Here is a 23,711-nt window from a genome sequence, read left to right on the forward strand (position 1 = left end):
GACAATGCTTAACAACCTTTTATCCAATATATAGAAGAATGTTACAGCATTATAAAGAGGGGAGCTCCACCATCACCTGTAATTCAATTACAATTCTACAAATATTAAGGCAATTCACCTTTCAGTATTTCCAACTCTCCACATGAGCAACCCCTATCAAATTCACATGTGTGCCTCCTATAAGCCCCATCCAAACTTGATCACTTAACCAACTTAGTGAACTACAATACCGAAACTACAATATCGAAACCCTTGACCAAATAACCATAGACCTCTAGTTGACTTCTTACCTTCAATCTTCTTGCTTGATGCTTCCTTGATTTATACTTTAGCTCATCCCACCATACACTTATTTATACATTCCTTCTTTGTGCACTAGCAAGATGCGTACCTTAAGCGAACACAAGTTCATCTTAGGTCAACTTGTTCATTGTGCACATTGGTCCACTTAAGTCGTTCCAAGCACATCTCATTGCCCCACACCTATTCGTTCATGCCTAAGCGTTCCATTCAATGAGTCCTTCTTGTGTCAAGCCCGAGTCATCCAATTATCCACCTCCAAGTCCAATACATCATCAATATCATCTTTTACAAGTCAAGGGGCAAGTCAGTTTGGGTTTGCATGTTCAAACTATGTGCACCACTCCATCCATTGTGTCAAGTAGACACTGTGAATCATTTTGTTCATTTATAATAAAACTTGCACTCAACATGACAACACACCTCTTGTAATTTGCATGAGATAACATGAAGAAAATATTTACAATTAATATCAAATAAGATTAAAAGGCTTTTTAAATAAGGAAAAGAAATGGACAGCTACTCTCTAAAAATCCCCTCACAAACAACAAAAGGAAGATCCACAAACACAACTAGAATGTATTATAGTTAACATGACGAACTAGGTGTTGGATCTCAATTTTACAAAATAGAAAGTGATATAAAAAATTATGAAAATGCTCAAAGTAGAAAATGCCAAGTACTAATGACATTTGATATTTTATTAAAATATATCATTTTTTCATTTTTTTCTTTTTCTTTTAGAGAATCTCCGTATAATGATTAAAATTATTATTTCAAATAAAATATATTTGATATTTTTTAAGAATTTTTTTTGTTATTTTGTTATTATTATTATTATTTTGTTTTTTTTCTGTAATAATTTTATTAAGATATATTTGATGAGTTTCGAACTAATTGGTGTGGTTTATCATTAAGATAAGATGAAGAATTAGATAATGGTAGCTGGTTAAATAGAGAGACAGATCATCCAATGGCTATAAGAAAACTACTACTACAGCGATAAAGCAACTATTGGGTCAAAAAATAGGCGAAAGATTAATTTTCTTCATAATTTAAATAATTAAATTGATTATATATAAATAAATATAAATATTATTTTTCACATAAATAAATTTGAAATTACTTTTGATTGGACTAAGAATGATGAGAAAATTAATTTTCATATATATATATATATATATATATATATATATAAACTGATGAGGTAGTCTAACCAGAGTGCTTTTTTTCCTTGAAAATCATGAAAATTCTGGCAATATTTTGACAAATTCCAGCAAGGATTTTTGTAAATCTAGGGTAAAGTTGTTAAATTTCAAGATGGTGGGTGCTCAAAAGGTTTTTGATGGAGCTGAATCCATTGCCATTTTCAAAAACATGATTTAAACGTTGTTTTTGCAAGATTTGTTGAAATTATCCTTTAAAGGAGTTGTCTTTAAAGAGACTTTTTGGAAGCTTTTCCGGTGGGTTTTTCCGCTCAAAATCTGGTAGCAATTTATTAAAATCGCAAGTTTGATAGCTAATTTCTGCACAATCAAAGCGTCCCAAGGGTTTTTTAGGGTGCTAAATCCAAATATGCAGTTAAAACCCCATTTTAAATAATACAAATCAAGATTTAACCTCAATTTTTTTCCCGCGGATTCTCCAAAAAGTCGCACTAAAGACAACTCCATGCTTAAAATGAGGCCCAGGATGCCTTATTATTTAAAGGAGAAATTGTAAAAAATATATTAAAATAATGAGAAATATTATCCTTGTTACAAAACTTAATAAATAAAAAACTAAAATAAATTATAAAATACCACAGTGAAAAGTTGAATATATATATATATATATATATATATATAAAAGGAGAATCAACTAAAGAGTAAAATAAACTGACAAAAGGAAACAAAGAAGAATCAATAAACCCAAGGGGAAAACTCATAAGATACCAAAATCGAGGAAATAAAAAATAAAATCAAGGAAATCAACACAACCATTAGATCAAGTAAGAAAAAAACTAAGATGAAAGCCCAAAGATCCAACAACTGCAAATTAAATTACTTGACCTCTTTTCAATTTAAATACAATATATATTAAAAAATATAATATTTTTATTTCATTTTATATATCATTTAAAATATACAAAAATATTTTAAACTCAATCCTTTATTATGGGAATTCTAATTTATTCTTTATTATGGGAATTCTAATTTATTCTTATAAATTTTATTAGTTAAAATTTAATATACAAATTAAAATATAATTTTATATCATAAAAATATAACTTTATTTTTTTTCATACTTTATGCCACCACCTGAAATACTCGCTAGTGGTCCACAAGGGGGTAGATTTTCCCTCTAATGGGGTAGATTTTCCCTCTTGAGGGTAGACTTTCCCTCCTGGATCTTGGGTCGTTAACCTTTATCTTTAAATCCAAAAAAAACAAAGGAGTTGTGGTCCACAAGGGGGTAGATTTTCCCTCTATGGGGGTAGATTTTCGGACTTTCCCTCCTTGGTCTTGGGTCGTTAACCTTTATCTTTAAATCCAAAAAAAACAAAGGAGTCGTTTACCGAGGCAGAGGAATGCCTGGACGACGAAAAGTCGCTGGAATCCGGAAAAAAAAAATTCAAAAAATCTTGTAGAAGCAGTGTTCGCATCATGTTTTTGATGGTGGAAATGGATTCAATACTGTAAAAAACGTCTAGAACACCTAAAATTTTGATGTTTAACAACTATAAGTTGGATTTACAAAAATCCTTGCCAGATTTTATCTACATATGACCGGAATTTCCATAACTTTCTAGGCAATTCCTCTGGCTAGTTAGACTATGGCAAAAACAAACTATTAACCAAACAAACACAGTTTTAAAATATACTCAAAGCAAAAAAATTATATTTTTTATAATCTTTTCACATTTAAACAAAATTCATGTTTTTTATAATTTTTTTCATATTTAACTTCAATGTAACCCTTTTTCATCGTTTCCGAAAGTTGAACTTCCATTAAAAACAATATCACCTCTTCAATGTAACCCTTTTCACCTTTTACAAAAATGGAAAAACAATAAGTCCACTTGGCTGGACCAGCCAATGTGACCCTAAAATGAAGGGCTGTCTAGGGTATCCTCTCCAATTTTAACTACTTTTGCCCAAAACTGAACTCTAAACAGAATCTCCATTTCGCTTTCTAACCAATCAAACCTCTTCTAGAATTAACTATCTAACCCTAAGATTTAGGGTTTATCAGAAAAATAAATGAAGGGAGGTATGACGATCGGTTAGTGTACTTGCGATTCTCAGATGGAAAGCACATTTCTTGAATCTCGATTTTTGCACGATTTTCCGCAGCAACGATTCGATTTTGCGTGAGCAGTGCGATTTCCGGTGGAATTAATGGGCAGCCAAGACCAAATTTCCGGTGGATTAATGGGAAGCCAATGCACAGAATCATGGGTTTTTCTTGATTTGACGACCATCTTGAAACGCCCTAAATCCAGGCAATGGAACGACCCACCTGCACAACTTTCAACGTTCACGAACGTTGCCAGGGACACTTAATTATTGCCTGCCCTTCAAACACGTTGCGGGCACAGGGTATCACGGGCATCCGAGTGGGGTGGGTTATTACTATATATCGGTAACTGCTACCACCAGCCAATCCGGGCTTGTTTTTTTATATATTTTTATTCGATCTCCTCTGCCCAAAAGGGACAGTGCAGGTTGGCAACCGCGTTACAGCTGCATGTGCAGTGCATGATTTTTCCGACTCTTTTTAATATATTTGCCGTGATGTCATGGGGACGCGGGATCCTCTCTGTCTCTGTGCTGTGATGCGATAAAGATAGCCAAATTCCCTTACCTTTGTTGCTTTTCAACGAGACGAATCCGCCAACGGCTCTTTTCACGATCTCGGGCCATCTATATATATCTATTTTCGCTCCTTTTCTTCCCGTCCTGGTTACCAGTGATAAGACATCCAGAACTTAGAAGCAGCATAAGCATTAGGGTTTCCCGTCCTGGTTACCAGTGATAAGAGATCCAGAACTTAGAAGCAGCATAAGCATTAAGGTTTTTGCTTTTGCTGGGCTTCTACAGCACCAGGTATGCTCTGCTTATTCATATTCCTTTCTAGAATAGTCAACATTGTTGTGATATGTGTATATTGATAACTATTCATATTCCTTTCTAGAATAGTTGACATTGTTGTGATATGTATATATGGATAGCTATTCATGAGGTATAAACGAGTAGGTCTCTGTGGGGTTTATTTTGTAGCCATGAGAAGTCTTAGTCAGGTGTCAGGTTGAAACCTTATGGGAAAGGTAACTTTAAAGAAGCCATTAAAAAACTGCTTTAAAAAAAGTTGCTCTTTTCTCTTAAATCATCTTCACTAGATGGAAATAATAACTTGGGCCTTCCCAAATGCCTCCCTCACTATCAGTACAGTCTTCATTGCAGATAAAAAAGAAAAACAAGTAGTTCCAGCCTGTGCAAAATAACTTCTAGATCTATTTTTTTTTTCACCTTCTTATTGACTGGACTCTGGGTTTTAGATCTATTTGTTTTTTTCTTTTTCCTTTTACCTTTCTATCCAATATATGAATACATATATGAATAAAATGGTGTGGGAGATGGGTTGAAAAACTGCTCTTTGCACCATCCTAATAATAAACATAAACATGCCATTCCTATTTATATTCATCGATCTTTTTCCATCCCATAAATAAGCTGAACTTGTTATAAGCTCAACCTAGTCTTTAATCTATTTAAGAGTAGATCAGGAAAAATACATTGATAGCTAGATCTAGTTTTTCTGGTTTTGATAATGCAAGTCCCTAACACATTGGTTTTATTAATGCAGGTCAATCCAATGGCTTCAGACCAGAGAAGAATGGCTTATTTATGTATTATGTTATGGTTTTGCATTGCTACTTCTGAGATAAATTCAGTGCTTGGTGATAAGGGTGTGGTATTAGCAACTGCTCCAACGCCTGCATCCACCAAGTCTACGATGCCTGCTGCCAGCCCTAAGCCCTCTAACACAACATCACCACCGCCAGCAGCATCCTCCCCTAAAGCGGAGCAGCCACCTTCCAAAGCTCCGGCAGCATCTCCTCCTACCGCCCCACCTCCCAGCAAAAGCTCCCCTGCAAAAGCTCCCAGCAAGTCTCCCCCTTCAAAGGCCCCTGCCGTCTCACCCTCAGAGGCGCCCACCAGCCCCCCAGCGCCCCTGGCACCCGCTAACCCTCCCGCCGCTTCTGTTCCCCCAGTGGCCACTCCGTCTGCTTCGTCTCCTCCGGCTTCTGCGCCCGAGTCTTCACCACCACCGGCAGCGTCAGAAACAGTCCCGGCACCTGCCCCCACAAAGCACAAGGGAAAGACCAAGCCCAAGACTGGCAAGACCAAGAAGGGCAAACACGCCCCTGCTCCTTCTCCCATTCGTTCTGCAACGAGCCCCCCTGCTCCTCCATCGAGTCAGCCATCTGCCTCGGAGAATGCAATTACTCCAGGCCCTTCAGTAACCGATTCACCGGTAAATTCCCCAACTCGAATTTCCTGAATATAATACTGTTACATGCTTTCTTTGAGATCTGACATTTTGGTTTGCTTTTGTATAATGTTGGAATGCAGAGTGGAGGAATGAGAACATTCAGCGTCGGGGTTTGGGGCAGCCTCAGCCTCTTCCTAGCAGTTGCTTCCCCTCTCCTCTTCTTCATGGGGGCGTAGATCTTCGTCTCTCCGCTGCTAGGTTGTGCTCTGCTGTCTGCTGTTATTGATGTTTTGAAAGACCACGCATCAGGCGTACACTATTTATTGAAGAATTCTATTCAATTCAATTTTTTCTGTGACCATCGCTTTCACATATTCTACTCATATTTATTGCCATTGGATTTGATTTGTACTGGGGACTGGAAGACATCTATTCGGTATATTATTAATAAGATGCATTTTTTCAATTTTCAGTGTCTTGTGGACTCCATTGAAATGGGCCAAAAGAAAATGTCAAGTTCAAGCATTTCACCATATTCTTATCATTCTTCACTGTCTTTCATGTTAAGTCTTGATAGTGGCAACCTAATATGATTTTAATGAAACAGTTAGGTTAACAGCTACTTTGACATTCTAATGTTTTTTCATAATACTTATTTATATGGGTTTGACAGTATAATACAGAGTCAACCTGGTTATAGAAGCTGAACAAATTTGAAGTAATCTCTATCAATCTGCAGTAATGATATCTTGAAGTCAAGGAACATTGGTGAAAAATGGTATCTTTTAGTCAAGGAAAATGAGTGAGAAATGCTGTGAAAAAGCCACCTGTCATTTCATCCTTACCAGGATGGTGGTGGAAAGTAAATGGATAATGATTGAGGAATGTTGTAAAAAAGACTGGTACTGATAGAATATAGGCAGCTGTGTCAGCTCATTCACTTTCACTCATTGGCGATTACACACTATTCACAGTACAACCATAGTCGTAATCTAACTAGAATGATGCCAATTACACTATTCACAGTACAACCATAGTTATAATCTAACTAGAATGATGCCATTGTGATGTTTGAGAAAAGTAAGAAGTTATCAAGTCACGAAGTACCACAGAACTGGAAGAAATTGCAAGGTGAAAATTGCAGGGTCAGCTGTCTCAATCACAGTTGTGTGACATATGAATTATATATCCAAAACTAGAACTTTTTTAACATACAACCATAGTTATAATCTGACTAGAATGATTCCATAGTGAGATTTGAGAAGGTAAGAAGTTATCAAGTCACGAAGTACCACAGAAGTGGAAGAAATTGTAACGTGAAAATTGCAGGGTCAGGAGGAGTCTCGATCACATGAGATGTGAATTATATATCCAAAACCACAACTTGTTAAACGTACAAGGTGAATTATATATTCAATACTTCTTAAATCTACACGTTCTGATATTTTTACATGAGATGTGAATTATATATCCAAAACCACAACTTGTTAAACGTACAAGGTGAATTATATATTCAATACTTCTTAAATCTACACGTTCTGATATTTTTACATGAGATGTGAATTATATATCCAAAACCACAACTTGTTAAACGTACAAGGTGAATTATATGTTCAATACTTCTTAAATCTACACGTTCTGATATTTTTGCAAAACAAGTCTGGGTGATAAAGTTAAGAAAAGATTAACAAAAGGATTGGAGAGGCTTGATATGGGTGATAAAGGAAAATATTTATATAAAGAGTGAAGAGTTGAAGTTTGTATAATAAAGGAAAATATTTATATAAAGAGTGAAGAGTTGAAGTTTGTATAATAATAACGTTTAAAAACAATATATTAGATATTAGTTCAAACTTATTATAATAATATATTAGATATTAGTGTAATCTATGATTCTTAAAAATTAAGAAAACTGGCATTAATTTTTTTCTGAATTTTTTAAATTTACATGGTCTGGTATTTTTGGAATAATTTGCAAAACAAGTAGGGGTTATATGGGCAAAAGCGAGTTAATATTTTGCATAACAGAGTATGGGTGATATGGGTGATATGGACAAAAACAAGTTAAAGAAAAGATTAACATAAAGAACATGGAGTGGAGAGGTTGATAAAAGCAATATTGGAAAAGATATACAAAGAGAGATTTATATAAAGAGCAAAGTAGTTAAAATTTGAATAATAACAAGGTTCAAATCATTATAAACTTATATAAAGAGCAAAGTAGTTAAAATTTGAATAATAACAAGGTTCAAATCATTATAAACTTTGAATAATAACCAGGTTCAAACCATTATAAACTTTGAATAATAACCAGGTTCAAAGAACCATTATAATTATAAAAAATAGACATGGATTGACAAAAGTGAAGAAGTACATATATAAGATATTAGTTTAAAATATGATTTGTGATATAAGGAAATATTCATATAAAAAATGAAGAGTTTGAAGGTTGTGTAATATCAAGTTTCAAACTCATTATATTAATTTTCATTTATGATGTGTGGAAATTAAATTCAAGTAAGAAGATTTACAATCAATTCTTTCCCACCCCAAAGAAATCTAATATCTAATTGAGGATTTAGTTAGATAACATCATCAATAATTATTTATATTTATAATAGGTAAATGGTTAAATTTGCAACGAGGATAAAGTATAAAAATTACAGTGATATGCAAGAAAAAGTCTGGTGAATTATTTGAACACTTTTGTGGTTTATACTAGGTTGTTCCACTGTATATAAATAGAAAGAGAAATCATTGTACAATAAATGCTTAAATGTCATATGTGATTTGGTGATTATCTGAATATTTGTATCCTTTTATTGGTTACAGGAAATGGATTTATTCCATACTGGCTTTATCCCCTACTTTTGTTTATCAAACCAGATATAAGCATGGAAGATGTCAACCCCATTGACAACAGTAACATGCGTGTTGATAGAAATAGACATGGGTTGACAAATGTGAAGAAGTACAGAAATTTAGTTTGCATTCATGCGGTGGCAAAACCCCTTCTCACCAATAAAAGGGAGAAAACAAAACATAGTGTGAGACAGTTCAGGGCAAAGCCAATTTTCACCAATAAAGGAAGAAAACACAGTGTGTGACAGTTCCAGAGCAAAGCCCTTTTTCACCAATAAAGGAAGAAAACACAGTGTGTGACAGTTCCAGAGCAAAGCGCTTTTTCACCAATTAAGTGAGAAAGAGAACAGAGTGTCTGACAGACAGGGGAAAGCTCTTTCCTATCAAAAAAGAGAGAAAATAAAACACGCTGTGACAGCTCAAGCTTTTCTGTGGTGAAGCTTTACCCACTGGCAGAGAGAAAAAAGAGTCTTCCATGATAAATCCCATGTTCTTCGCTGGTTCAGTTTTTCCAACTACAGTTCAACGCCGTCAAGTTTCAAACCAAGTTTTAATAATGTAGTGTTTCCCACTAGAGTTAGGATATCAACGGCATGGTCTTGACAAAAGTGAATTGAAAATAAAGTATGAATTACAGTTTCATTAATGTTTGATGTTTTATGACTGAAAACCATACAATCTTGAAGGTGGGGTATGTAATTTTTAATTGTTATATATATGTTATTTTGAAGTGGAGAAGATTTTATCAAAAGCATTGACCTTGTTTTATATAGAATCTCTTTCAAAAGGAAAATGAGTGTAATTGCATAAGGAATTTTTTTTTTTTATTATCTTATTTCTGGGATACGTAATATTTAATTGTTATATATATATATATTTTTTTTTTTTGGAAGGATAGAAGATTTTGGGTAAACTATTGACTTTGTTTTAGAGAATCTTTTGCAAAAGAAAATGTATATTCGCATAAATTCATTGTAACCGCAAGGATTTTTTTTTCTACGTTTTTAATTGTTAATTTAGAAACGAGTTGTATCTTTATGGACTTGCATAAATTTATCCAAATTCATTGGATTCGTCTAAGTATTGGTCACTATACTTGGAAGGTGTGATCGCTGTTATTAGGGATGTGAAGTAATCATCACAAGAATGTTGATGTTGATTGTGAAAAACAGTGGGTTAATTAAGAGATGCCCTTATATTAGCTTTTTCATGAAACATGGTGATTCAATACCATGAAATGATAGTTCACTCACGTAGTTACATTGACACTAGTAACATTGACATGTGATGACTATATTGATATAGGATTAGTTATGACATGTGGCTATATTAATGATAATGTGAGATGCCATGGCTAGTAATGAATAGTAATGAGATGCAATAACATGTAACTATATTGATGACAATGTGAGATGCCACGACTAGCAAAAGATGCAATGAATGCAAATATTATTATTAAATGTAGTGGTTGTGATGCAGGAGCATGAGGCTTGAAGGCAAAAGGCTTCGAACTTATTTCAAAAATCCAAAAAAAGTTACAAGCAAAGGAGTGGGATCCTTTAGCTATCAATTTACAAGCTTTCTAGATAGGATTTGAGCTAGGATTTAGGGATTGAGTGGTTTTGTAATTAATTCATGTAGTTTTGATTTAGTTGAGATTCTCGAGGAGAATATCAACCAGATTAGATATTGTTCAAGATTAGGCAAATTCGATCCAGTGTTTTAAGGATCTGATTGTTAGGATGGAATAGTATTTATGTAAGTTATGAATGATTGTAAAAGGATTTGGACTTATTTGATTAAGTTGCGAAAGAAATATATCGCTGTGTATTTGTGTGTGTAATTGGTCAATCCCGGAGGTGTTGCATCCCTCTGAAGTATCTCTGTGTATCATTGAATTTCTAGTTTGGCTTAAAAATTCAAAGTTCTATTTGATCTAGTGTGATCGCATTTAATCTCTTTTTGCTGTGTACTAGCAACTGTGGGGGTGGAAGTGTACAGATTTCTTAATCGGGGTTGAAGCGCCGCACTCATTCTTAACCGTTGATTTCATTATCAATGCCTTATGTCATAGTCAACAGTAGGGGTTGGCCTTGGTTTTAATCCGCGTGTTAATCGAAGTCTCGTGAGCCGTAGGATCTAATGGCCTCTGTTATCTAATGGATATCGGGTCTTAAGATGGTCGGACGTTAATCTCAAACCCGGACCCGAACTTTTATAAATTGAGGACTTATAAATCTTATCGGCTCCGTGAGGCGGGTAAGCGTCGCGTAAGATTTCCGGGCAATATCGCTACTGACCATTGGATCAAGTGTGCCTTGATCAAACGGTGGAGACTAGTCGCTAAGTCGCAAACAAAAAAGGGTCATCGCAATTTCGCTTATCACAATCTCGGCTCCCTTTGCGATATGCAATAGAGACTCGGGATTGAATTGCGATTTGCGATTTGCGATGTGCGATGATCGCCGATTGATATCACATCGCATGGTTCAAGAGTGAGTAACCCTGGCCGACGGAGTTGCGAAATGCGACGTGCGATACAAGGAGCGCCGATTAATATCACATCACATGGTTATGAGTGAATGAACCTTGCCTGGAGAAATTGCGATTGCGATGTGCGATGTTTAAGGGACTTGTAAAGCACTTGTTGTTGCAACCAAATTAAACAGTTCTGCTAATTTAGTAGAATAGATAACTTTGGAGGTAGATGACTAATACTTTGCAGGAAATCCAAGAAGAAATTCCGCCTGAACTTGCTGAAATCGTTTCTGGGTTTGAACGATTGTCCATTATGCCTGCACCTAGGCCATCATTTGTGGTATCAGAGCAGCTTACTGACATTGACCAAGATCTCAAGGATCAGAAAAAGAAATCCAACATGGCTTTCAGAGTTGGAGGAAGAGGTGGTGGTCGAAGAAGAGGACGACTAGCTGCAAATGCTGAAGTGTTGGAAGCTATGCAATAGATGCAAGCTAGATTGGAAGCAGTGGAAATGGGAAGAGATGCAGATGCTGGAGATGTTAGTGAACCTAAAGTTGGAGCTGTAGAAGATGAAGAACCTGCAGATGTAACTCCTGAAATGAGATTCTTTAGGTTAGTATTGAGATCCACGTCCAAGCCTAGACTTGAAGTCTCAATCTACACAAAAAGATTAACCCCTGAGGAATTGATAGATTGGATAAATGACATGGAGAAATTATTCGATTATGAAGAAACAGATGAAGGAAAAAAGGTGAAGTTTGCTGTCACAAAACTAAAAGGACATGCAACACTTTGGTGGGATGGAGTGCAGGCAGAAAGAAGAAGACTTCACAAACAACCAATTAAGAATTGGAACAGGATGGTGGCAAAACTGAAAAGTAAGTTTATGCTAAGTGACTATCAACAAACATTATTTAGACAGATGCAGAATCTTAGACAGAAGTCTATGACAGTAAAGGAATACACAAAGGAACTCTACAAAGTGAGTATAAGAGCAGGACAAATCCAAGATACAGATGAGAACGTTGCTAGATGTGTGAATGGTCTTAGAATGGACATTCAAGATGAGATAAGTGTAATGTCTCCTAAAAGAATAGAAGAGGCTTATTAGATGGTACTGAAGGCTGAAGAAAAACTCATGAGGAAGTAGTCTGCCAGAAATAGAGGTACTTTTCCGAGGAAGGGGAAGACAAGGTGGTAGAGGAAGATCTATAGCACCTGGAGATGGAGCTAGCAACAACTCAAGTCAGCATGCACCCACAGGAGGTGATGCAAGTGGCAGAGGGAGTTTTTCTAGAGGAATAGGAGGTAGAGGTAGAGGAAGAGAAGTTAGATGTTATAGATGTAACAAGCTGGGACACAGAGCTTATGAGTGCCCAAAAAATATAGGAACGAATCAGAGGAATGCAATTGTTGCAAAAACTGAAGAGGAAGCAACAAAGGTAATAGACGAAGAGAATGTACTAGAGAAAGGGGAATCTTTGGTAGTCAACAAAATTTTGTTAAAACCAGCTAAGGAAATTGTTGAACCAGCACAAAGGAAAACCTTGTTCAAGACTGTGTGTAAGGTTCAAGGGAAGTGTTGTCAGATGATAATAGACAGTGGTAGTACAGATAATTTGGTCTCCACAGAAGTGGTGGAGAAGTTGAAATTGAAAACAAAGAAACATCCAACACCTTATAAGGTGTCATGGCTTCAAAAGGGATATTAGTTGGTAGTGAATGAGCAATGTGAAGTGGAGTTGCAGTTGGGAAAATACAGAGACAAAATTCTGTGCGATGTGATGCCTATGGATGTGTGTCATATATTGTTGGGTAGACCATGGCAGTATGACAGAGGAGCTATGCACGATGGAAAGAAGAACACATACAAATTCAACAAAGATGGTGTCAATCATACATTGTTGCCACTAGAGGAAGAGGATACATCGAAGAAACCTGATCCAAAGACCCTTTTGCTGAGTGGAAAGGAGTACTTACAATAGATGGAGGAAGATGAGGTAAGTTTTGCGTTGGTTTGCAAACATAAGGTAATAATTATTTCCACAAAAGTTTATGATTTACCAATTGAAAGTCAAGAGATGTTAGAAAGTTATTGTTATATCATTGTAGATGATTTTCCTGATGAGTTACCACCCATTAGAAAAATTAGTCATCACATAGATTTGATTCCGGGAGAAAATCTACCTAATAAAACAACTTATAGGATGATTTCCACAGAGAATGAAGAGATCAGGAAACAAGTTCAGGAACTATTAGACAAGGGACTGGTTAGAGAGAGTTTGAGTCCTTGTGCAGTGCCAACAGTGTTGAGCCCAAAGAAAGATGGAGGCTGGAGAATGTGCACTGACTCGAGAGCAATCAATAAGATAAAAATCAGGTACAAATTTCCTTTACATAGAATCAAATATTTGATGGATTGTTTGAGTGGAGCTAAATATTTTACAAAGTTAGATTTAAAAAGTGGTTATCATCAAATCAAAATTAGAGAGGGAGATGAGTGTAACACTGCTTTTAAAACCAATGAAGGATTGTATGAGTGGATGGTAATGCCTTTTGGATTGTCGAATGCCCCTAGTACATTTATGAGACTTATGAATGAAGTTCTGAAGGAATTTGATGGTAAATTTGTAATAGTATATCTGGATGATATATTAGTTTACAGTGGATCTAAGGAGGAACATGTGAGACATCTGAATTATGTCTTACAGAGGCTACAACAAGAAAAGTTACTGTTAAATTTAAAGAAATGTTCATTCCTGAAGGAGGAGTTGGTGTATTTGGGCTTCATTGTTTTTGTTGAGGGGTTAAAATGGATCCGGAGAAGATCAAGACTATCATGGAGTGGCCTTCACCAAAAAGTGTCTTTGAGGTAAGAAGTTTTCACGGTCTTGCTAATTTTTACAGGAAATTCATAAGGAATTTTAGTAAGATTAATGCTTCAATTATTGACACAATAAAGAAGGACAAACAACCATTTAAATGGATTGCTGAAGCAGAAAAGAACTTCCAGCTATTGAAGAGAAAGATTACTGAGAAACCTATTTTGATTTTGCTTGATTTTAATAAACCTTTTCAAGTGAAGTGTGATGCCAGTGGAGAAGCCATTGGAGATGTTTTGAGTCAGGAGGATAGACCTATAGCTTATTTTAGTGAAACGTTGAATGAGACAAAGAAGAAATATTCTTCTTATGACAAGGAGTTTTATGCATTGGTGCAGTCTTTGAAGAAGTGGAGATTGTTAGGCCCCTATACTACTAGTGTAACCCCTTATTGTTATTAGTACAACCCACTTATTATATTGATGTACCCATGTAGTGCCCATATTGTTACTATTGTGCCACATAGAAGCCCACTATTGTTATTATTGTGCCCTTACATTATTATTGTTATGTCGGCTCTGATTATGTTATGACCCCTTAGACTCCTATATATAGAAAGGAGGTCTTTTCATTTGTATCATCCAAGAATTGTTCATTTATGTAATGTAAAGGAGGTTGCCCCCTCGAAGAGGCTGAATTCTAAGGCGTGGATTTATCTTTTCTATCTTTTCTTGAGCTGGTTTCATAACATTTGGTATCAGAGCTTTGGATTCTAGGGTTTCGCTGCTCCAAACAGGTCATCGTGGCATTGTCGCTATAACTTGTTTTCTGGGACGTTTCAGAAGTTGCAAAAAAAAACCCATTTGAGAAGAAATCGCGCTGAACCTTGGGTCTGAATTTCAGAGCTTTTTGCACTATATTTGCGGAGATATGATCTGAGGAACTTGGTCTTTTTGCAGACTCCTGAATTACATTCCAAACAGGTGACCTGGGGAAAATCATCATAACTTTCTCTCTGAGGATCAGATTGAAATTTCATAAGAAGATACAGAAAGAGGAAGGACTGTAGTTTCTTGTATGCATTTTTCAGATCCAAAGGTTGAAACAGTGACTCGTGGCACGTCGTACAAGTTCTCTCTACTGAACTAGTCTATAATCAAGTCACTGTGGGAGATTTCGCATAACTCTTCCTTGGAGAATCCAATTTGGGTTAGACTTGTGGCATTGGAAAGAGCACACAGAGGGATACTACAGGTTACAATTTCAGAACTTAAAGATCCAAAAGTATAGAGTTACAGTTGTTTCAAGATCGAGCTCCTAAAATCAAGAAAAAGCAAGATGAGGAAGTTTGATGGCAAGGATCCGGTAAATTGGATACTTCAGATGGAGCAATATTTTGACCTACATGGTGTACCACTGTTACAAAAGGTATGTATTGCATCTTCATATTTACAACCGGATCAATTTTTATGGTATGAAGGGCTTTGTTCTCGTAAAAAACTTGTTACATGGTCAATTTTCACGGAGGAAATGATAGCACATTATGATGATACAAAGAGCAACACCTTCTTTAGAGCAACACCACAACAATTGGAAAGAGTAAAAGGGCTTTGTGACATAGTGGAAAGAAAAATTATGGAAACCAAGAAGCATACCCCTCACAACTATAATGGTGGAAGTGTTGTTTCTACTAGCCTTCCACGACCTACAAGGGTTACACCACAACAATTGGAAGAAAAGAGAGAAAAAGGGCTTTGTTACAATTGTGATAGCAAATGCACTAAAAGTCATAAGTGCGTTGAGAGGAAATTATTTTACATAGAATATGAAGAGGAGGAAGAAAAGGATCAAGAAACATCAAAAGAAGAAGATATACGCCAGGACCCCACCCCAAAGAAAGAAGAAATGAATCAGACCATATCTTGTAAGGCATTGGCAAGAATTACCAATCCTCAAACTCTCAAGATAGAAGGACATATCAAGAAGAAAAAGGTGCAAGAAGTGAAAGATCACATTGATAAAGAAGAAATGAACCCAATCATATATTGTAATTCATTGGTCGAAATTACCACTCCTCAAACTATCAAGATAGAAGGACATATCAAGAAGAAAAAGGTGAAAGAAGTGAAAGATAACATCGAGAAAGAAGAAATGAATCCAACCATATCTTGTAATTCATTGGTCGAAATTACCACTCCTCAAACTATCAAGATAGAAGGACATATCAAGAAGAAAAATGTTCAAGAAGTGAAAGATCACATCAAGCATCAAGAAATGAATCCGACCATATCTTGTAAAGGATTGGAAGAAATTACCACTCCTCAAAATCTAGAGATAGAAGGATATATCAATAAGAAAAAGGTTCAAGCAGAGAATGATCACATCGAGCATCAACAACAAGTTCTCCAACTTTTAAAGGATAACTCCACTTCAGTGCAAAATCAAACGAAACAACAGGTAGATCAACATTGTAGTGAAAAATGTTTTGATGTAGGTGATTGGGTATTTTTACTGCTACATCTCAAGCAAGATATTTATGAGAAGGAAATGTTGGCAATACTACATGCACTTAAAAAATGGCGACCTTACCGAATGGGAAGACTCATCAAGGATGAGGATGTGGAAGCATTGTTTTGTGCTATTTCTATTATCCAACCAGATTGGATAAACGAAGCAAGGGATGAATGGAAGAAGGACAAAGAAGTATGGCCATTTATTCAAAATTTGCAAAAGATCCCAATTCAAACAATATTGCCAGAAATTGAAGAAGAAGGAAAAATCATATTGGAACTTGGAGCAGTCATAGAAACAAGAACCCGACAGCTACGAAATCGATCAATTTCAGAGTATTTCATCAAGTGGAAGAGCTTACCCGCTGAAGATTCCACATGGGAGGACAAGAATTTTATACAGAAGCATCAAGAACTACTCAAGCGTTGAGGACAACGCTTTTTGAAGGAGAGGGGCATGTTAGGCCCCTATACTACTAGTGTAACCCCTTATTGTTATTAGTACAACCCACTTATTATATTGATGTACCCATGTAGTGCCCATATTGTTACTATTGTGCCACATAGAAGCCCATTATTGTTATTATTGTGCCCTTACATTATTATTGTTATGTCGGCTCTAATTATGTTATGACCCCTTAGACTCCTATATATAGAAAGGAGGTCTTTTCATTTGTATCATCCAAGAATTGTTCATTTATGTAATGTAAAGGAGGTTGCCCCCTCGAAGAGGCTGAATTCTAAGGCGTGGATTTATCTTTTCTATCTTTTCTTGAGCTGGTTTCATAACAGATACATTACTTGATGTCCAAGGAGTTCATACTATATCCAGATAACCATGCATTACAGTACATTATGCAACAGCCAAAGCTTAACCAGAAGCATGCCAAATGGGTAGAATACCCGCAAAGTTTTAAGTTTGTAGTAAAACATATAATTGGTTAATCAAACGAAGTAGAAGATGCCTTAAGTAGAAAATTCATTTGTGTTCAAGAAAGTCAAATTCAAGTGTTGGGTTTTGATTTTCTTAAAGCGTTATATGAGAAAGATCTAGATTTTAAAGAGGCATTTGAAGCTTGTAGAAATCCTGTTTTGTTAGACATAAGAAAGTGGCTAGATTATTTCCTGTAAGAGGGACTGTTGTTTAAAAGAAATCAACTGTGCATACCAAGTTGTTCTATGAGGGAGAATTTGATCAAGGAGAAACATAGTGGAGGACTTGGAGGGCATTTCGGTGCAAACAAGACTTATGAACAATTGAACAGGTTTTATTTTTGGCCAAAAATGAGGTCTGAAGTGGAAAGGTATGTGAAAAATTGTAAAGTCTATCAGTACGCAAAGGGAAGGAGTCAAAACACAGGTTTGTATGTTCCATTACCTATTCCAGATAGGCCTTGGGATATGGTAAGTATGGACTTTGTTTTGGGTTTACCAAAAACTCAAAGAGGAAATGATTCAATTTATGTAGTAGTTGACAGATTTTCAAAAATGGCACATTTTATTCCATGTTATAAAACCAGTGATGCTACTCATATTTTTAATCTGTTTTTTAAGGAGATTGTAAGATTACATGGGTTACCTAAAAGCATCGTTTCAAATAGAGACACCAGATTTGTTGGACATTTCTAGAGGACATTGTGGAAGAAGCTTGGAACTAAATTGAGTTTCAGTTCTGCTTATCATCCTCAGACTGATGGACAGACTGAAGTTGTAAATAGAAGCTTAGGTAATCTTTTGAGAAGTCTTGCAGGTGAACATCCAAAATAGTGGGATCAAGTATTGGCACAAGCAGAATATGCATATAATGATTCTCCTAATAGGAGTACAGGGCAGAGTCCATTCCATATAATTTATGGAATTCACCCAAGAGGAGTGTCTGAACTGAGAGACTTGGGAAACGCTGAAAGGCGAAGTGCTAAAGGAGAAGATTTTGCTACAGAAGTTCAAGCAATACATGAATAGGTAAAACAACAACTACATGAAAACAACATAAAATACAAGGACATAACATATTTGAAGAGAAGAGAAGTTAATTTTGAGGTTGGAGATTTGGTTTTAGCACACCCAAGGAAGGAAACATTTCCAAAAAGGGAGTATAATAAATTAAAGTTTAAGAAAATTGGACCATGCAGAGTCTTGAGAAATTTTTTTGCAAATGCATATGAAATTGAATTACCCTCTGATATTGGAATATCTCCAATTTTTAATGTTGCTGACTTATACAGGTATGAAAAGGAACAGGCAGATGACACAACAGAGGATCAAGAAGAACAAGAGATTGATTGGGTAAAACAGTTACATATAGCAAAGGAATTGAAGCCAGAGAGGATTTTGGACAAGAAATTGTTGAAGAAGACAAGAGACAGGAGTATTTTCAGTATTTGGTCAAATGGAAGGGTCAACCAATTGCTAAAGCTACTTGGATGACAGATGCCATGCTACAGAAGTTTCACAGTTATGTAGAAGAGTTCATAGATAGGAGCCCATGAAGAATTTTGTCCCCAGGAGTCTGATGCAAGAGCATGAGGCTTCAAGGAAAAAGGCTTCGAACTTATTTCAAAGATCCAAAAAAAGTTACAAGCAAAGGAGTGGGATCCTTTAGCTGTCAATTTACAAACTTTCTAGATAGGATTTGAGCTAGGATTTAGGGATTGAGTGGTTTTGTAATTAATTCATGAAGTTTTGATTCGGTTGAGATTCTCGAGGAGAATATCAACCAGATCAGATATTGTTCAAGATTAGGCAAATTCGATCCAATGTTTTAAGGATCTTATTGTTAGGATGGAATAGTATTTATGTAAGTTATGAAAGATTGTAAAAGGATTTGGACTGATTTGATTAAGTTGCAAAAGAAATATATCACTGTGTATTTGTGTGTGAAATTGGTCAATCCGGAGGTGTTGCGTCCCTCCAAAGTATCTCTGTGTATCATTGAATTTCCAGTTTGGCCTAAAAATTAAGAGTTCTATTTGATTTAGTGTGTTCACATTTAGTCTCTTTTCTTTGTGTATTAGTAACTGCGGGGGTGGAAGTGTAAAGATTTCTTAATCGGGGTTGAAGCGCCGCACTCATTCTTAACCGTTGATTTCGTTATCAATGCCTTATGTCATAGTCAACAGTGGGGGTTGGCCCTCGTTTTAATCTGTGTGTTAATCGAAGTCCCGCGAGCCCTAGGATCTAATGGCCTCTGTTATCCAATGGATATCAGGTCTTAAGATGGTCGGACGCTAATCTTAAACCCGAACCCGAACTTTTATAAATTGAGGACTTATAAATCTTATCGGCTCCGTGAGGTGGGTAAGCGTCGCGTAAGATTTCAGAGTGATATTGCTACTGACTGTTCGATCAAGTGTGCCTTGATCAAATGGTGGATACTAGTCGCTATGTCGCAAACAAGAAAGGGTCATCACAATTTGGCTTATCGCAATCTCGGCTCCCTTTGCGATATGCGATAGAGACTTAGGACTGAATTGCGATTTGTGATTGCGATGTGTGATGATCGCCAATTGATATTGCATCGCATGGTTCAAGAGTGAGTAACCTTGGCCGGCGGAGTTACGAAATGCAACGTGCGATACGAGGAGTGCCGATTAATATCACATTGCATGGTTATGAGTGAATGAACCCTACCTAGATAAATTGCGATTGCAATGTGCGATGTTTAAGGGACTTGTAAAGCACTTGTCGTTGCGGCCAAATTAAGTAGTTTTGCTAATTTAGCAGAATAGATAACTTTGGAGGTATATGACTGATACTCCGCAGGAAATCCAAGAAGAAATTCCACCTGAACTTGTTGAAATCGTTTATGGATTTGAACAATTGTCCATTACCCCTGCACCCAGGCCACCAGGTTGGTTGTGTGATGCAATGACATTGATATGCCATGATATGTAGTGGTCAATTATGATATTACTATTGGATGTAGAGTTTATTTGTAAGATGTGATGTGGTGATTTATACACACTATGATATCATTGATTAATCCAAAATTGAATTTCGAGGTGGGCTTTTCTCTCCATAAGGATTCTCACTATAAATATGTAATATGTATATTTTATGGTGGTGATTTTTGGATGAGATCATAGTGTTTAGATACATATCTTTCTTATATACATTATGTGATAGGTGTTACTGCTTTATGATCTCTCTCACACACACATATCATTGTTAAAAGCCCTAGTCTATTTATTGTGAAGGTTCATTATGCTTATATTTTATTAATTAAGGAATTGTAGATTACTTTGTTTACATGTTAATGCACATTTCTTTATGAGCTTTTGTTGAGCCATTTTTTTGAATTTTGTAGATAGCCATGTTATGGTAGCAAGAAAGGACAAATAAATGCCAACTCTACAAACAAAGTAGATGGAAGATGTGTGACATGTAGTGGATACTATTGGTAAGGGTGAAGAGACTCAAAACTAAAGGAAGATTAGAGGCAAAAGAACTAGGGGAAATTTCACATGATTGAGAAACAAGGTGGCAAAAGAATGAGGCTGGAGTAGTAGATAATAGTGATTCCATCAAGTCGAGATTAGAAAAAGACTAATAACCTCACACAGATTTTGAATATACCTTCCCACTCTCGGGCATGACTTTATATAATGTAAATGCTTAGGCTTATATGGTAGGGGTTGGTTAGTTATCAATTGGATGAGATGTGGTGGCCAACTATGAGATGCAACTATATTGATATCATTGGGGGATGTAGACACTAGTTATGAGATGCAACTATAGTGATGACATTCGGAGATGCCACGGCTAGTAATGGGACTCAATAAATATGAATATTATTTTTAGATGTGGTGGCTAGTTGTGTGATTTTAATGGAATTGATATACCATGAGATGTAGTGACCAATTGTGAAATAACTATGGGATCTAGAGTTTATATTGAGATGCAACAACATGAATATCATTTTGATAGCTAATTATGAGTTGTAACTACATTGATATTACTTGGGTGATGCAATAGTTAGTTGTGTGATGAAACTATATCATTATTTATCATGTGATGTGATGACTTCTATGTACTATAATATCATTTATTAATCCCAAATAACATTTCAAACTAGACTTTTTTTCTCCATTAAGGATTCCCACAATATATATGTAGTATTTATATTTTTTAGTCTACATCTTTAGATTAGAGTTCCTTATATATTGTTACTATGGTTTTAGGTAAGTATTTGCTATACATTATGTGATAGGTGTTACATGCTTTCTAAATGAATATAAATCCAATCCATTTATTTATAATGGTTCATTTATGCCTAGATTTTATTGGTTGAGGAAATGTTAATTATCTTGTTCAAACATTTTGATACATGTTTATGAGCTTTTATTTGGCCCCTCGTTTTGAATTTTGTAGAGAGCCACATTGTGGTAGTGGGAATGGAAAAAATGGTGCAAACTTGATAAGCAAAATAGATGGAAATGACACCACGCAACATAGAGACCATTAGTAGTAGTAAAGAAACTTGATGCTAAGAGAGCTTAGAGCCAAATAACAACTAGGATTCTAGAGGAATAGGGAACAACGTGGTGAAAGGATGAAGACACATAACCAAAGTAGAAGTAGAGAATAATGTCCATAAGCCAACACTAAAAGGAGACTAATGGTCATGCACATTTTGAATATACGTTCCCAACCTTGGACATGACATTACATAATGTAAAGGCTTGGGCTTGAGGAGGGATTGACTAGTTATCAATTGGATATTATATGGTTGTTGACTTATTTAATGCATTTATTTTGGAGTTTGGTTTTCAGTACGAGGCCATGATTGTAAGGGGCTTTGGGCTAATATTGATCTTATCCTTTGTAACACATTCTATATGGTTGCAATTCCAAGTATTTTTTGAAGGATATATTGGTTCATGATGAATATGAATGGAATGAGGCTTTTATTTTAAAATTTTATTGTCTTCCTTTTATGTGGAGATCATGTATTTTGATGGTTTTCCTTATTTGCGTTGTTAAATGAATGCAATTTTCTTGAATACCTTATGTGTGCTATAATAAGATGGTGGTTTTGGTTATTTTGATCCTTGAAGGTTGAATACATTCATATTAGTTGCAATGTGATGGATTAAGTATCAATGAATAGTTAAGGTGGAGGTATGGGTAATGGGTTGGGTGTTAGTCATGACAATGATACTACATGAGCTCAATATAGCTTTTGGTATCAACATAGTGCTTCAAATTAGGCCTTCCCTTCCATGAGGATTGAACATGCCAATGCTTAGGCTATAGAAGACCCCTTTCATTGGAGACTACTGTGGTCCCTTCCCTATAGCTAAGCCAAAAAATGATTTCATTATCGACATCCTATGTAATGATTACAACAACATTATAACAATATTACTAATAAGTTGACCTAGACATATGTGGAATATTGGTGGTTTAAATAAGATGATCTCTTCGAGAAGTAGTGTCAAGGGTTTTCCACCCTATTGGATGCATGAAAACCATGCATCAATATAGCTTTTGGTATCGACATGTTGCTTCGAGTGAGACCCTCCCCTCCATGAGGATTGACAATGCCACTGCTTAGACTATAAAAGACCCCTGTCATTGGATATTGCTATGGACCCTGCTTTAAAATTGTACCAAAAAATGGTTTCATTGTTGACACCATATGCAATGAGTAAAATGTTCTGATAGTATTACTAAAAGTTGACTCATACATATGTAGAAGATTCCTGGTTTTCACAAGTTGGTCTCTTCAAGAAGTAATGTCAAGGGTTGTCAACCCTATTGAATGCATGAAAATCATGAAAACTATGAGATATCTTGGGAAGAGTTCTCAATGGCACTATTTGAGTCATTAAAGAGATTAGGAGAACGTGCATGACCAAGTTGGGAGAGGAGTAGGGAGATTTAGTGGAATAGGGGTTTAGTCACAAGGTCACAAGGCTCATTGAATTTTGGGTTAAGATCACAATAGAAGAACACATCATTGAATGCATAGTGGAGCTATACCAATATTTTTCAAGAGAAAAAGAGAAACTCAAGAGGGGAGTTCATGGAATGCTAGTGAACAAGGTTGTGAATTGGATAAACACGTTCTTGGTAAGGGAAGATTACATTCCCTTCAACTTATTAGTCATGCTAGTGTAAGCCCTTATGCATGGAGGTGACTCGGGATGGAGCTTGTGAAAGTAAGTAACTAAAGTAGCACAATACCATGGATGAAGCATAGGCTCTAGGGAGAGTGGAACATGCATTGAAGAAGGTGGATAAATAGAAGAAACGA

At 35.9% G+C, this 23,711-nt stretch overlaps 1 protein-coding gene across 1 annotated transcript; it reads left to right on the top strand.

Moving 5' to 3' along the window:
* The first annotated feature begins 3,459 nt into the window (after positions 1-3,459).
* LOC149258428 (uncharacterized) lies at positions 3,460-6,189 on the top strand. Its single transcript, XM_089415351.1, has 3 exons — positions 3,460-4,388; positions 5,149-5,820; positions 5,919-6,189. The coding sequence occupies exons 2-3, from the start codon at positions 5,158-5,160 to the stop codon at positions 6,012-6,014; spliced, it is 759 nt and encodes a 252-aa protein (XP_089271477.1). The 5' UTR covers positions 3,460-4,388; positions 5,149-5,157; the 3' UTR covers positions 6,015-6,189.
* Positions 6,190-23,711: the final 17,522 nt, after the last annotated feature.

The sequence above is a fragment of the Pinus tabuliformis genome, chromosome 6 (genome assembly GCF_031772625.1).
Source record: "Pinus tabuliformis cultivar Carrire ecotype Pingquan chromosome 6, CPIR1, whole genome shotgun sequence".
NCBI lineage: Eukaryota > Viridiplantae > Streptophyta > Pinopsida > Pinales > Pinaceae > Pinus > Pinus tabuliformis.

What these genes read in the sequence shown, in the direction of transcription:
- LOC149258428 (XM_089415351.1), top strand. Translation starts at nt 5,158, where the DNA reads ATGGCTTCAGACCAGAGAAGAATGGCTTATTTATGTATTATGTTATGG. An exon ending in CTTCAGTAACCGATTCACCG is followed by an intron (nt 5,821 to 5,918) that starts GTAAATTCCCCA and finishes GTTGGAATGCAG; the next exon opens with AGTGGAGGAATGAGAACATT.